The following is a 16,595-nucleotide window of genomic DNA, read 5'->3' as shown; positions in this document are numbered from 1 at the left end:
TAGGTAAACATTTCATGTAAACACCTCATGTCCGAGCAGACAAAAGTGTTAGCAGCTGATGGGGCCAAGCAAAAGGCTGCTGATGGGGCCAAGCAAAATGCAGAAGGTAACTTCAGCCACTGCTCAGAAGGAAGCAAGAGGCGATAGATAGATGCTTATCAAGGAATTTGAAGTCAAGTCACAAAAATGGTACTTCCTGTGTGCAAAGTCATGAACAGAACTAGTCAGAGAAAAATCCTTATTCCTTTGTCAAAAACAGGTCAAGGTTATCCAACAGGGGACAGTGTCCTCCTCCCAGGTGGTTGTACAAGTTAGGCATGTGTCCTTGTCCAAAAATGCATTCCCATTCACTAATTGCAATGGGAGCTCGAAGTCAGAAGATCAAGCAGACAATTAACCAAGGAAATGAACAATGTCTGGTTGTCTGTGTGTCTCCTCCTCCTTAGCCTCTCATAGCTGGGCTGAGTTCTGCCACCGCTGGTACCACAATCCCGTCGGTCTAGCTCATCATCCTGTGTGAGTCCGACTTGCTTTGCAAAGGAAGGACTGTTTTCAGAAGTCTCAGTTAGGAGGAAAGGGAGAAGTACCTTGAAAGTGATCAGGAAGTATTCAGCTGGGTACACTAAGCTCCCACCCCAGCTCTCTGCCTTGACTCACGCCAGTAACGGGAGAGGAAGCACAGAGAATGCAGAACAAAGGTGTGATGGAAAGGGTGTCACCAAGAGCAGAGCTCTCGTGGTCTCTGGACCCACAAGGAATGGGAGGAAGCCCTCCTCCCTAAATTTCACCCTTTTCTCCATCCCCCAGTGGGCGTATATAAGTAAAACTCTACCCACCAGCAACCATAGAAATCTACTGCACAGCTGTTTGAGAGTAATCTTAGAAAGTAGCCAGCCCAACACCATCAGATGGGGAAACTGAGGCCCAGAGAAGGAATGAGGGTGTCCAAAGGCATGCAATGGACAGTTATCACAGTCCTTAAGGAACTACTGGCACAATCTAATAATGGAGATGATTTCAAGGAGAAAAGATCAAGGTTATTAAGCAGAAAGACATTGAGCTGCTTCTTGCGAAGCCTACATAGGCAGGATCTTTCTAGGGTCACATCCATCATAACTATGCACATCTTCTCAAACCCTTCCCTGTCCCCCTGGACCTCCAGATCGCATCCAGGCTCCCACAGCGGCCTTGAAGGCCCCGCACACCCTGGATCCCGCCTCGGCTCTAGGCTCTCCAGACACCAGTCTCATCCCTCCCAGGAAAGGTATCAGCTATTGCCTATGGGAACTCACTATGTAGGAAGCATCACCCAACGCACCTCACAGGTATGGACTTCTTTCATCTACAAAGCAACCCTAAGCAACAGTCTGCTCATCACCCCATCTGACAGGTGAGGATACTCAGGCCCAGAGAGGTAAGAGCACTGGCCCGAGGATACACAGCTAATGGTTGGAGAAGACAGCTTTGAACCCAGGCAGCCTGGTTTTGAGCTAGCACTTCTAATTTCGACCGACATTGTGTGGTCTGATTCCTGCGCCCGTGCCGCTCCTCTGCCAACCTAATGCGGGGAGGTGGGCAGGCATTCCAGGTGGCTCATCCTTCAAGACTCAGCTGTGGTCTCCTGTTCAGATCAAGTTTGTCCCCTCAGGGCTCACAGAGTAGCCTGGGTACCCCCACCACCTCTCTGTCTTCCCCAGTGTCTACGACATCCTCAGAGACTGTCTACCTCATTGCCTACCCCAGCACTCAGCCATCTGTCATCACAATTAAAATCACTGTCATCAGTCACAGTCACAATCTAAGCGGTAGCCGGGGCAGGATAACGCTCCTTCAGAAAGAGCAGAGGTCCACTGGGTGGGAACGACTCAAGTGTCCAGGGGTAGATGAATGGATAAACAAAATGTGGTCTATCCATAAAATGGAATATTATTATTCAGCCTTAAAAGGGAAGGAAATTCAGACACATGCTATAACATGGATAGACCTTGAAAGATTATGCTAAGTGAAATAAGCCAGACACAAAAAGGACAAATACTATATGATCCCACTTAGACGAAGTGCACACAATGAATGGGCAAATTCACAGACACAGAAGGAAGAATAGGAACTTGAGGGTGTGGGGGTGGAATTATTGTTTAATGAGTACAGAGTTTCTGTTTTGAAAAATGAAAACGTTCTGAAAATAGATAGTGGTGATGGTTACAACATTGTGAATGTATTTAATGCCACTGAATTATATACTTAACAATTGGTTAAAATAATCAATAGTATATTATGTGTATTTTTACCACAGCTGGCCTCACCCCCAGAGACCTGGCTTGTTTTGTGGCCTGTAAGAGAGGCTTAGAGGTTTTTTAAATTAGCAGTTGCCATTTCAAAATGAGATTTCACATTAAAATGCAGCTTTTGCTCTTGGGAAAAAAAAATCAGATGATCTGGCCAGTCTAGGCACCCCCACAGGGACTTGACCATGGTAGCCTCTTCAGACAACACATGATACGTACCTGACCCCAGCACCTCGCCCCAACCCCCACGTCTGTGTGCCCTGGCTCCGTGGGCCTTCGAGACGCAGCCACGCAGCCATGTCTCCTGCAATCTCCCATTCTCGGGAGGAGCACTGGTCAGGTTTCTGCAGGATGCCCTCACTTGGGACATGCCTGATGTTATTCCCATGACCTGAGGGCACCTGACCCCATGCTATCTCGCTCAGTGTCTCACTCTGCTGCTCACCCCCGCCCCCCCAAACCAAGGACCCCTGGTCCTCTGTCAGGACGGGAAACAACTTGCATTCCTTTCCCCTGGGAAATCGGTCCCTTGCTCCCAGGACTTGACATTTCCTTCTCTTCAGAATCAGAGCCCATAAAGCTGTGGGTTTATTTCTGGGTTCTCTGTTCTGTTCCATTGATCTATATGCCTGTTCTTAGGCCAGTACCAAGCTGTTTTGAGTACAATGGCCTTGTAGTATAACTTGATATCGGGAAGTGTGATACCTCCCACTTTATTCTTCCTTTTCAAGATTGCTGAGGTTATTCGTGTTCTTTTTTGGTTCCATATAAATTTTTGGAATATGTGTTCTATATCTTTGAAGTATGTCATTGGTATTTTAATTGGTATTGCATTGAATTTATAAATTGCTTTGGGTAATATAGACATTTTAATGATGTTTATTCTTCCTAACCATGAGCACGGTATATGCTTCCACTTGTTTGTATCTTCCTTGATTTCTTTTATCAATGTTTTATAATTTTCTGAGTACAAGTCTTTAATCTCCTTGGTTAAAGGGAACCCTCCTGCAATGCTGGTGGGAATGCAGACTGGTGCAGCCACTGTGTAAAACAGTATGGAGATTCCTCAAAAAATTAAAAATCAAACTGCCTTTTGACCCAGCCATCCCACTTTTAGGAATATACCCTAAGAACACCATAGCATTGTTCCAAAAGAAGAAATGCACCCCCATGTTTATGGCAGCATTGTTCACAATAGCGAAGATCTGGAAACAGCCCAAGTGTCTGTCAGTGGACGAGTGGATTAAAAAGCTTTGGTACATATATACTATGGAATACTACTCAGCCATAAGAAGTGATGACATCGGATCATTTACAACAACATGGATGGAACTTGATAACATTATACTGAGTGAAATAAGTAAATCAGAAAAAACTAAGAACTATATGATTCCATACATAGATGGAACATAAAAATGAGACTCAGAGACATGGACAAGAGTGTGATGGTTACGGGGGGGAGCACAAAGAAAACCAGATAGGTGACAGAAGACAATTTGACTTTGGGTGAGGGGTATGCAACATAATCAAATGTCAAAATAACCTGGAGATGTTTTCTCTGAACATATGTACCCTGATTTATCAATGTCACCCCATTAAAATAAAACTAAAAAAAGAATCAGAGCCCTATGCCCTGGAGAAGCGTCCTGAATCACCCACAGCCCAGCCTCCTCTGAGGGCCTTGGGTAGCACAGAGGCCCCCGCACTGGCTGCAGCAGGCTGTTCCTACACCATTAGAAACCCTCCCCTCCTCCCAGCCCTCCTCCGGGCTGCAGCCAGGGCAACGACCTGCCAGGCAGGGCTTCCTCTGGACGCCCTCTGCAGTGAGGCAGCCCCACAGCCCTGCAGCCTGGCGCCCTGCAGCCTGGTGGGTGCCTGGAATTCCCACATCAGGAGGAAAAGACACCATGGGATTGAAAGACACGCCTGCTCCCTCTGGCGTTCCCAAAGGCCTTCGGCAGCCTGGCTGCTGTCACCCTGGGCGTGCGTGCTCAGCGCTCACCATTTTATTCCTGTGTACCCCAACTCGGGAGCAGACAGACCTGGCTTCAAATCCATGTTCTGCCCCAATTACCCCTGTGAGCTTGGAGAAGACACTTTACCTCTCCTTGCCTCTTAATCCAAATATGGGGAAAATCAAAGTATCTATACCTCATGGGGGTCATTCCAAGATAATACACACCTGGCAGAAAAGAAATCTTCAGCAGATATTAGCAAGCATTATTATTATTGCTAGTATGACAGATTATTGAAATACTGTCTTTTTCATCTTTTTGTATATATTCCAAAGCATTGGAATAAAATATTGGAAAAAAAATCACAAGCAATTTTTAATCAAAAATTAATATAAATTATTTCCTGGTAGCTCAGTTGGTTAGAGCATCATCGTAACATGCCAAGGTTGCGGGTTCGACCCTGGTCAGGGCACAGACGAGACTCAACCAATGAAATCGTGAACAAGTGGAACAACAAATCGATGTTTAGCTTGTCCTCTCTCCCTTCCTCTTGCTCTCTAAAAATTAATAAATTTAAAAATTAAAAAAAAATAAATAATAGTACACATTCTTATGATTATAAATGCTTTTGCCTGCTGGCATGGGCTAAAGGGAATTTACAAAGGGACAATATCTAATATGGAGACAGGTGGCAGAGTGCCTGATTTTCTTTCCTTTCCAAATGGGTCTTGTCTCTATTATCTAAAGAGAAAGAGAGAGAGAGAACTCTCGGGGATGAGGAATCGAAACCTGAACCGCGAGGGGAGGGAGCCAAGGTGCCCTCTTGCTTTGCACCCTGAGGCGTCAGAGCCGAAAGGGCCGCTTCCCGCATTCAGCCGGACTGCCGCTCCCCGAGGGGTCTGCACGGGATCTGCACGCAGCTCTGAACAAACAAGTCCCTAACAGTAAGTGAAAGCTGCCGTGGCTGTCCTCAATTTTACACTCAAGGAGGCTGGTCTCCAAGGGAAGTGTGTGGTTTGCAAAATACCTCAAGGCCATTTTCCTGGGCTCTGCCTCCCACCCCGCCTCTCCTGGTACCCAAGTCCTGGGGGTTCACCAACAGAACACACTAATCCCATTCTCTGGAATCTGCTTCCCAGAAGCAATGGAACTTGCGACAAATACTGGCAGGGCTGTCTCAGCCTGAAGTCACACACAGTTTGGGTTTGAGTCCTACTGTCTCCGTTTACTAGCTGTGTGAACTTTGAGCGGTAGCTTAACCTCTCTGTGCCTCAGTTTCCTCCTCCTAGACAACTAATAAAGTTCATTTAGTGGCTTCGAAGAGTTTGGCAAGAATTCAATAGAAATTATATGTAAAATGCTTAGTGAAATGCTGCCCAGCCCACAGCGAGTGCTGGCTTCCCTCTTATTAGTTTGGAATTCGGTGTTTCACATGGGTCTAACTCTAGAGAGAAAGAACTGCCTGGCCATCTGACTCAAGTATTCCAATGGGTATCACAGGTTCTTGTTTCATTTTAATTGCATTACATCTCTCACTGCAAGTGAATAAAATGGCCACAGGAAGTATTCACTGATGGGGGCAGGTTAATCACGGGCCAACCATATTTGGTACGAAATAGCAGGTATATTAGGTACAGAAACACCAGGCAGCCCGTAGAATAAGGGAGCTCATATTTTCTGACCTGGAAGCGTGTCCCTGTTATATTAAAAAGCAGTAATTCTAAGCGGTGCAGACCAGAATGTGCAGCGCTATGCAACCCTGTGTCCTTCTACATATGTCTGCTTAAGCTGAGGGGATCTGTGTCTCAGCTACTCATACGGTCACACGCCTGCAGCTGGGACTGGGTGGATGAGGTGAGACCCTCACGTCGTCCTCCACGTGATTCAAGAAACATGGTAGATCTGTGGGCGATTTCAATTTGTGCTTTTCAGTGTTTGTTTTTTAAACAAAAAAAATTTCTCATATGAAAACAGTAATGTGGCAACTGCCTGTTGACTTGCCTGTCTCCCGGGAGCCCACTGGGGCCATGATCTTAGACGGAGGCCGGCCATGAGCCACCAGCAGTGACTAAGTTCCTACTGCACAGCAGGACGTGTGCAGGCTATGGGGCTACGATACCAGCCACAAATGCATTCCCGCGCTCAAGGTCCCCAGACAAGAAGGCAGGGCCCCATGTCCTACTGGAACATAAAAGACACATGACTCAGGGCTCCTCACGTTGACCGGGAAGGGGACCCTGCCTCCTTCCTCAGCCTCTCTCCCCCAGCTCAACTCCAGACACACTGGCCTTCTCTGCCCCTCCAACAACCCCGCTTGCTTCTCTCCAGATGTCGCCAGGAACAGTTTCTTCCCTTCCTTTAGGTCTAGCTCGGGGAGGTCTCCCCTAACGTGTCCCCCTTCCTCTGTCATCTTCTGTGCCTACCTTCCACTCGCTGACATCACTGCCTCTGCCACTGGTTTCCCATCTTCCCCCCCACCCCCCCGCTAAGCTGTAAGCCCCCGGAGAGCAGGACCGTGCACCAGTCTTGCTCTCTGCCTTTTCCTCAGCACGATGTGTCTGGCACATAATAGGTGCTCAATAAACACTGGCAGAATAAATGAGCAAACTGACCTCAGGATTCCCCAGAGCCTGGCCCACAGCCAGAGCTCAGGAAAGGTCTGACCACTGACCTCTCCTGCAAAAAGACTCCACAAAGAGAACTCACTGAGCCCTGACTGGGAACTCAAGCCCAAGAATCCTTTTGGGAACTGACTGATGAGGAAGGAGCCTGGAATACAGGTGTAAGACAGGGAACTAAACGCATCCAGAACAACTCAACCCTGAGCCCTGTGTCACCCACCTCCTGTCCCACAGCCAGGTCTGAGTCCCTGGGAAAACCTGCCCAGAACAGAAGAGGCCCGAGAAGATCAAGTCCACTTCTGCTCTGGGCGGGAATGAAATAAAGGCCTTCGGTCTCTTGAGCAGATGTTCAGGCAAACTTCCCCCACACCCTAAATTAACAGGGACTGGCAGCCAGTATGAAAAAGGCCCTTCCAAGTCTTACTCAGAGGGGAAGAGGAAAGAGCCAACTTCTCTGGGCAAAGAGGCTGGGTCTAGAGGAGACTTAGCAAGAAGAAAAATTTAAAAAGTGGGGGGGGGGGGCAGGGGCCTTCCTAACTCTATTAACATACAGCCTTCAATGTCCCTCGGCTACAAGGACAGATGAACATGCCTCGATAACCGGTGCGCATGTGGACACAGGGCCCCTACCCCTCAGCTGGTTTAATGGTTTCTCTCTGCAGGTAGCTCTGGAGCCCCGTCTCCGAGCAGTGTCAGGAAGCAGCAGGGTTAGCGTGGGGTCCGGAGTCTCAGCAGTCAGCCCTGATAAGCAGAGGGCTCACGGGCTCACGGGCTCACGTCAGCACTCACAGAAAGAACGAGGGGCCCTTCAGGAGAAGGAAAGCGGAACCATCCTCACTTGGGCCAGGGAGCCTGCCACGGGGCTCCAGGCAACAGGGAGGTGATCAAAGCGTCAGTTTGGGTTAGGAGACCATGCACAACGTGTCCCAGCCCTGACTTTTAAAATTTAGCTAAATGGAAATGGTGGAAGTCACTTCAGTCTGCTTTATGACTACTAACTAGCAGATAAATGTGTGCTCCCTGGATGCAGAGGCTTGACGGGCCGAGTGGATGGGAGAGGTGGGAGATCGGGAGGATCCCCTTAGCTTGGGATTTCACCAGCCTGAGTGGTATAACTGCTCAAACGTATTCAGTGAGACCTGGAGAGGTTATCGGTCCCCAACACCTCCCCTGTCTCTTCCTGCCTCACTACTTTCTCTGTGGGCTCACCCCCGCCCCTCCCATTCCCTACCAAGACAACTACAGGGGCTGCTCACTCATCTCCCAGCTTCCATGTGTCCCTGTCGCCTCCCCCCACCCTCCGCAAGTCCATTCTTCATCCAGATTGCAAGAACAATCTTTAAAATAGAAATTAGATCGTGTCACGCTCCTGCTTAAAAGCCTCCAACAAGCTACTCATTGCTTTTGGAATAAAATCCAAGCTCCTCGCCATGCCTACGGACCTAGTGGGGACCAATCCTCTCCCCAGCGATCTCACCCTGCACCAGCTGCCTTGACCTGCTTTCGGTTCCTTAAACGCCCCAAGCTCATCCCCACCACGGGCCATGGCACTGGATGGTTCCTTCTGCCTGGGACATTACACCTCCAGTCCTCTAGCTCTCTCTTTCCCACCTCTAAGGCTCTGTTCAAAGCCACCTCCCCAGGGAAGCCCTCCTTGACCATTCCCTACAAAGTTGCTAGATTTAACAAATAAAAATACAGGATATCCAGCTAAATTTGAATTTCAGAAAACAATGCATACTTTCTTTTAAAAACTACAAGTATGTTTTAAACTTTGTGCCGTTGCACAAGATATACTCAGACTGAAGAAATTCATTGTTTGTCTGAGATTTGAATTTAACTAAATGTCCTACATTTTCCCCCTTACCTCGGACTCTCCTCTTGCGCCTATGACCTGGTTTCACTGTCCTCACGGCACCTTCCTCGTCTCAAAGTGACCTACTTATAAACAAGTTTGAGACTGTCTGCCCCCTGAGGACAGGGACCTCATCTGTCACACATCTCCAGTGCCTGGCACCACACCTGCACATAGTAGGTGTTCAATAAACACCCAGGGACTTACGAAGGAAGCCCGGGGGCTGAGTGAGCAGAGCAGGGCTAAAGGGCATTGCCTGGCCGTGCTGCCCAGAGGCCAACGTCAGCTCATCTTCCATCCCTCCCCAGACATGACTCCTCTCGGTGACAAGCTGTCATCTATGGATGGCCTAACAACTGCTTTGCACAGCCAGTCACTCTGAAAACCCAGTCCTCTACTGACTAGCCCTGTCACCTCCAGGAAAGTCAGGCAACCTCACTATGTGAGTGGGTTTCCCTCACCTGTAAAGTGGGGACAGGGAGCGGGCCAGCTCCCTCCAACTCTGGCCATGATGGCAGGAGCTTGATGGCTCGGGTGACAGGTGGGAAGACACTCACCTGTGATAGGAAGGACTCTTCTCTCCGAAACCAACATGGCCCTGCCTTCCTGCCACATGTTAAGTAAACTGAGCTCCCAGGGGGACACATGGAAAGTCAGCTGACAGTTTTAGTACCGACTATGTATGTGCTCGACATGTTCAGGTCCCTGATCTTCTTTTACCGCTCTGACTGCAAACCCATTTTAGAGATGGGGACAGGCGCCCCAGAACACGTAACATGAGGCTGATCCAGCTTTCAAGCCAAGTCTGCCAAAGGTCCCAAATCCGCTGGCTTACACCTTAAATATACAGTGTTAATTTAAAAAAAAAAATGAGTGCACAACCAAAAACATATAAAAAATAATAGAAAAGGGTGTGAGACAGTTAATAAAAGATATTATGGTTTTCTTGGGTTGGGGAGGTGAGGGGGAATTCCAACCTGATAATTGCAAATTACACAATGGGCTGTTGGCACCAAAAAGAATTTCCGATGGTGGAAATGCCAGGACCAAGAGGACTCACTTCTCTTTGTCTTCTTTCAAAGGCATCCCAACAGGATAGACTGTGGGACCTTTTCACTGACAAGTCTGTTCTTATTACCTGCAAGGGACTGAAGTTTGGGCAGATAGTCGGCTCTCTGAAAAATGAGACCATTTTCTGTGTCCCCGGTGGGGCTTCAGATTGGTGATCTGGCCTCTGTCTTTGGAGGAGAGCTCTGCATCCCAGCCAGCTGTAAGTGGTGGGCTCCAGCCCAGGGGTGGCGGTGATGACATTGTAGACGTGAGTCACCCGGGGCAAAGGTCTCCAGAGCCTTCGTCATGCCCCAGCCCAGCCTGGGTCTGACCTTTCCCAGAGGGAAGCCCAATCTAGAGGAACACCCATCCCAAGTCTATTGTTTCAGAAAACGCCACACGGGGTGAACCCACAGAGACCAACAGGTGGAAGAAGGGGGCGCCTCCTCTAAGATGATTCCGGTATCTCTAGGATACAAATTCATGGAAAAATACTTCATTTAGCAGAAAAAAAAAAATTTATTTTAAGCAAATGCATTTCTATTTATTAAATGGAGCTCAAAATACAACCTTTGGGAACCTCCAAGTAATAAAATGACTCACGTTAGGATATGATGACTCAGTGGGAAAGAGGGAATTCCACCGCCCACGCCTCCTCGCTAAGAAATCAATTTGCCCTCTCGACAGGTGACGGGAACCTCTGCCACCGGGCCGTTCCAAGAAAACCGTCCAACAAAACAAAACACAAATTCTCTTCAAACAATTTAAGTTTCAAAGCTGAGTAAGCCGATACAGGCAAGCTTCCAACCTACACCCCCGCAAGACAGAGAGCCAGGGAGCTCCTTGGCCAGGGCAGGGGGCCCGAATTAAGAAAGATTTACCAGCTGAAAAATTCCAAAACTCTGTGTCATGTGGAGGAAGCTTCCAAAACATTGGATCCCACCCAGGCGCAGGGAGTCACCCAAAGCCATGGCAACCCCATTTCCGCGGCCACATCACTTTTATTTTTGTGTCCTTAGATTTTTTCCTGTTTTGCAATGTTTTGCTGGGACCCCCGACTCCGCCTGGGGCCCGGGTGGCCCGGCTGAAGTCAGGAACAGCCCGGACTTCCTGGCGTGAACTTGACCTGAACGGTTACGCATTTTTAAAATTTTAGAGGATCTATCAAGGCTTTTTCAGCCATCGCTGAGCGTGATAAATAGGAAATGCCCTGGTGGTTCTGTTTGGTTTTCTCTTTGTCCTCTTAGATGTGATTAGAGAGATTACTCAGGGGTTTGATGATAAACATTGCTTGGGATTCTAGCTCTGTCACCAGCTGTGGGCTGACCTGGAGCCCAGGACTTGACCTCTACAAGCCTCAGTTACCTCATCTGTAAAATGGAGATAATGACGCCCACCTCTCAGGGCTGGTGTAACAATAAAAAGAGATGACACATTCATTCAGTAATATGTGTGAGCACCTACTATGTGCCAGGGACAATACAGTAGCAAACACACCAAGCCCCCGCCCTCAGGGAATGAAGAGTCTAGCGTGGGAGACCAGATAACAAATGAGTGAACAAACAGACAAGATCACTTCAGCAAGTGCTACGTGCCACCACGAAAACAGAGCAGGACAACGGGACAGGAGCTGATGGGGTGTGGGGACGGATGACCCACATCAGAGCAGAGGGCCACGGAGGGGCAGACACTTGAAGAGACAGGAGGAAGCAGCTTCATAAAGAAATGATGGAAGAACATTCTAAGAAGAAAGAGTGAAAGCAGAGGTCCCGACACAGAAACAAGTGTGGGGGACAGAATGAATGAAGCAAGGTATGGTGACAGCCCAGGAAGCAAGGGGGAGAGTCAAAAAAGCTGACATCAGAGGCGATAGGAGAGGGCCCGGTCATATAGGCTCTTAGAAGTCCTAAAGTAATTTTAAAATCGTAATAAGAATAATATAATAATCATTATTATTACTGCTTCTATAAATAAGACGCCATTTTCCAAAACACCAAGCTTTTCTAACTTAAGGAACACCGTGCTGCCCCTTGCCTACTGTTTTTCCAATCTGTCATCTTGCTGGAGTGGAAACCACCAATTCCACTTTGGTCCGTGGCTATAAAAAGAACATTGGAGCTGATGGTGCCGATGACCCAACGTGGGGGCTAAGATTAGCCTAGGAGGCTGTCACCTTCCCTTAATGTGAGAACCAGCTGGGGTTCCCCTTGCTTGGAAAACTTCAGCTGTTCCACTCCACCCCGCCCCACAGTGCCTTTGGCCAAGCTGTCCATGGAGATGGGAACGGGGATGCATTTTGGAAAAAAGAAGTTGAGCAACAGGGATTCCCCCTGCAGAAGACGGCCCTGGGCTGGGAGGTGAGTTCTTGGGGTCAAAAGAGCAGAAGCAGCTCGCTACAATCGTAAAGCAAGCCCTCTCTGTCTGTCATAACCACCAGGAGCCAGGCAGCCCACCGGCGAAGCCCACCATGTCTCAGGGGCATCTCGGATACCCCTGCTTGTCTGCTGGCATCAATCCGGGAACCACACTCATCCGGGAGTCTTCAGTTAGACTAAAGGGTTTGAACTGCATCCTCTTGACCCCAGTGACCTACAGCAGAAGTCAAGGCTCTGTCTCACCACAAAATGATTTATATGTCAATGGCTCAGAGCAGCTGAAAGGTCTTCAGCCAAATTAACCTGGTTATCAGTTTTTTCAGAGTAGAACAGCTAACAGTCAAAAGAGCAGACTCTGGAGATGGGCTGGCTAGGGTCAGATCCAACACTTCCATTTGCCAGCTGTGTGATCCTCACTAAGTTACCTAACCTCTCTGGGCTCCGTTTCTCATTAGTAAAATTGGGAGAGCAGTAGCTGTCTCGTAGGACTGTCATGAGGAATCAGACTACTCAATACATATAAAGTGCTTAGGACAAGGCCCGACATATAGTTTATTATTATTACTTATCATTATTACTTATCCAGTGTCTCTTGGTTCCATGAGCTAAAATCTTATCTTTTGCCTTCCACAGACTCAATATCACGATGATAACAGAAGCTAACATTTAACGAGCATCTACAATGCACCAAGCTCTATGAAAGAGCTTAACCTGTATGATTTCATTTAAATCTTCTCTCTCAAGAGAAGTAAATCCTCTCCATTTTACAAAAGCAGAAATGTTGGCTCAGAGAGGGGCGGGGCTGCCAAGACTATTAAATGTAGATCATGAATTTGACCCAAGGGCGTCTGACCTCAGAGCCTGTATCTGGAACCACCACAGCATGCAGCCTCCCAAAGCTTGGTACCCTTAACCCTAATCCATCAAGACTCCCTATTTACCTTACTCATGAGCAAACCAATCCTAGATTATGTCTCTACCTGGCATTGGAAGACCTCTCTTGACTTCTGCCTGCTCATCAAAGCACTTCCCCCATGTTAGCCTCTAACTCAGCACACTGGCTTGCTCTCTGACTCACCAAAGCCTCACAAAATCTTGCTGTAAAAAATATTTTATATTGTTCCACCACCCGATAAATAAGCCTCCTTCAGAACACTTAAAAACATAAAGGCCCCTTGAATCCACTCCACCATACAGGAAATAACCAAAACAAATAGCATTAGTTAGCATATCAAGCACTTACCAGACATTTTCTAAGTACTGAACATGTATGAGTTCTTAATCTTATGACCACCCCATGAAGTAGGACTGTCTTCATCCTCATTATACGGATGAGGAAATTGTTGCCCAGAGAGGATAAGTAACTTGCCCAAGGTCACACAGCTAGAAAGTAATGGAGCTGAGTGGCAGACTGGCTAAAGAGAACGAGTTCTTATCTAGCTGACAAAACGAACAGAGAAGATGTTCATCACTCAGTTAGTTAGAATAGCACAGAGTTTGGAAGGAGCCTAATGCCCAAAAAAAGGGGAATAATTTAAGTTTTGTTTTTTTTTAAGTGAGAGGAGGGGAGATGAGAGAGACTCCTGCATGCACCCTAAATGAGATTCACCTGGCAACCCCATCTTGGGCTGATGCTCGAGTACCAAGTTATTTTTAGTGCCTGAGGTCAATACTCATACCAACCAAGCTATCTTCAGTGCCTGGGGCCAATGCTCAAACAATTGAACTACTGGCATTGGGAGAAGAGGGAGAGCAGGGTAAAGGGAGAGAAGCAGATGGTCAATTCTCCTGGGTGCCCTGACTGGAAATGGAACCCAACACGTCCATACACTAGCCCAACGCTCTAGCCACTGAGCCACTGGCCAGAGCCAAAAGGGGAATAGTTAAATAAAGTGTTGGACAAACATATAGTAGAATGCAATGCATCTCTTTCAATGTCTGCATTCCCAACCCCTTACTTCACCACCACTGACTGACCACGTGCCTTCTAAACCACTCTCAAAACCATCCATCTCCGTCCTCACTGCCACAGCCTTCCTTAATGCCTTTTTCAGTTCTTCCAAAGTGGCCGGTAGCAGGGCCCACCCCAGGAGGAAGCTTTCTGTGAATTGAGAAGAAGCGCCCCTCCTCCAGACACATTGCTTCCTCCCGTCAGCAGGTATACAGATCCACGATGGACCCAGTGTGAATGGCAGCACCAGAGGAGGTGCCCTTGTGCAATGCACAAGCCCCACAACTGGAAAACCTGCCTGTTACAGTCTCTGGGTTGTCCTAAAGGCAATAAATCAACAAAACATCCACACCCCTTTGAATTAAACTACTGAAATCCTGTCCATTAGAAAAAAGCAAAAGCAAAACAAAACTAGGTCTAGCATCCATAACGATCAAACAACTGCATAACCTGATATTCTTCCTACTCTCAATTATTTCCCCTTTACCACGCCCTCGTGAGCAAAACACATTACCAGACTGTGCATGCAAGATGCAATACAACACGGCCAATCAACAGAAATATTACACTTCTCAGAGCAAAAGAATGCAAAATTTAAAAGAAATACTAATTCAGCAATTTTTTTTTTAATTTAAAAAAATTGACACTTCTGGCCTGGCCTGTGGTGGTGGTGCAGCAGATAGAGTGTCAACGTGGAATGCTGAGGTCACTGGTTTGAAACCCTGGGCTTCTCTAGTCAAGGCACATACGACAAGCAATCACTGAACAACTAAAGCAAAGCAACTAAGAGTTGATGCTTCTCATCTCCTTCACCCTTTCTCTCTGTAAAATCGAAAAATAAAATATTTTAAAAATATAATTGGCACTTCTGGGAAGGGGTGAAACCAATATTGACATTGTACGGGTGGAAGTTTCAATTTGTAGATTTCTGGAAGGTAATTTAGCAATCTCTATGTCAAACCCTCCAAATGGCTCTCCAGAAAGCCACTGCTAGGGATAAACTGTAAATAAACAAAGAAGATGCACATGGAGATTCATATCAAAAAGATCAACTAATCTTAAAAGTCTAAGAAGATTAATCACAATACAATTTATAATAAAAATATAAATAACCAATGTTTATCGGCTTATAAAACACCTGCTGCTGTTATAATTACTTGACATATAGTAACACATTCAACTTTGGGACAATTCTCTTATTTTTTTGACAGAGACAGAGAGCGAATCAGAGGGAGGGACAGATAGGGACAAACAGGTAGGAAGGGAGAGAGATGAGAAGCATCAATTCTTCGTTGCATCACCTTAGTCGTTCAATGATTGCTTTCTCATAGGTGCCTTGACGGGGGAGGGGGGCTTCAGCAGAGTGAGTGACCCCTTGCTCAAGCCAGCAACCTTTGGGCTCAAGCCAGCGACCATGGGGTCATGTCTATGATCCCACGCTCAAGCCAGCGACCCTGCGCTCAAGCTGGTGAGCCCGTGCTCCAGTTGGATAAGCCTGAGCGCAAGCTGGCGACCTCGGGGTTTTGAACCTGGGTCCTCCGCATCCCAGTCCGACGCTCTATCCACTACGCCACCGCCTGGTCTCTCTTGATATTATTATTCTATACATAAGGAAATGGAGGCACAGAGAGGTAAGGAAATTTGCCTAAGATCACACAGCAAGCAAGTAGCAAAGCTAAAAAGGTGTGAACCCAGGATGTCCAGGCCCAGAGCAGGCACGTGTACTCAACACGCTGTCTGGCCTCCCTTCTTGATAATAGTAAGAAGTTGAAAAAGTTTACCTCTCTATGTGAAGAAATAATTTTAAAAAGAGTTGGAGATAGTAGGGCCCAAATTTATCATTCAGTGAAACAACCCAGGATCGGCCAACTAGTGATTTTCAGAGTCTATAATCTTCGTACAACATGAGGGTGATTAACTCTTTTGTCAACCAGCATGGGACTTCTAGTGGACCAGCACTGGTCTGTGGACTGGTGGCTAAAAACCACTGAGTGTGTTCGCATGGTGAACTGTGTCGACATCAAAATCACTAGAGATATGGGAACCTGTCACAGTGAAGAAAAAGGGCAGGATATGAAACCCTGCACAAAGAGACCTACTTCCAAATCAATGCTGCTTAGAACCAGACGACTGTGGCCTTTGTATGGCCCCAACGGACGCAAAAGAGCTGAAAAGGGCCCTGACCTGTGGTCTTCTCCGTGAACACGACTTTGGACTCGGCCGTGAAGTTCTGTCCTGTGAGAATCATCTGCTGGCCCCCGTAGACCAGGCAGCTGTCGATGTCTTGTCTTTCCACCATGGGCAGCTCGTGGGCGGATCTCTGGGCTGAGGACAGAGGACAAGAAGTCACGTGAGGACACTCGAGAGAGGCATTCTGATTTCACGGTGACGAGCTAGGACACGCTCTGTCCACCTTTGTCACCTGCCGTCATCGCTAAATGTGGAACCGTCACCCCTGCCAACCTGACTCTGCAAATGTTATGTTCTTGTAAAAATGCCCCAA

The 16,595-nt window shown here is 47.4% G+C and overlaps 1 protein-coding gene across 2 annotated transcripts in view; it reads right to left on the bottom strand.

Annotated features, from left to right (window-relative positions):
- NFATC2 (nuclear factor of activated T cells 2) overlaps nucleotides 1-16,595 on the bottom strand; it is a 143,224-nt gene that overhangs the window by 45,552 nt on the left and 81,077 nt on the right. For both annotated transcript variants that reach the window (XM_066235758.1, XM_066235757.1), the window contains exon 6: nucleotides 16,277-16,417. In XM_066235758.1, coding sequence (XP_066091855.1) covers nucleotides 16,277-16,417 — 141 coding nt within the window. The remainder of the gene's footprint in view (nucleotides 1-16,276; nucleotides 16,418-16,595) is intronic.

Source organism: Saccopteryx bilineata, chromosome 6, assembly GCF_036850765.1.
Source record: "Saccopteryx bilineata isolate mSacBil1 chromosome 6, mSacBil1_pri_phased_curated, whole genome shotgun sequence".
Lineage (NCBI taxonomy): Eukaryota > Metazoa > Chordata > Mammalia > Chiroptera > Emballonuridae > Saccopteryx > Saccopteryx bilineata.
The sequence above is the reverse complement of the archived record's forward strand: the minus strand, read 5'-3'. Positions and strand labels throughout refer to the sequence as shown.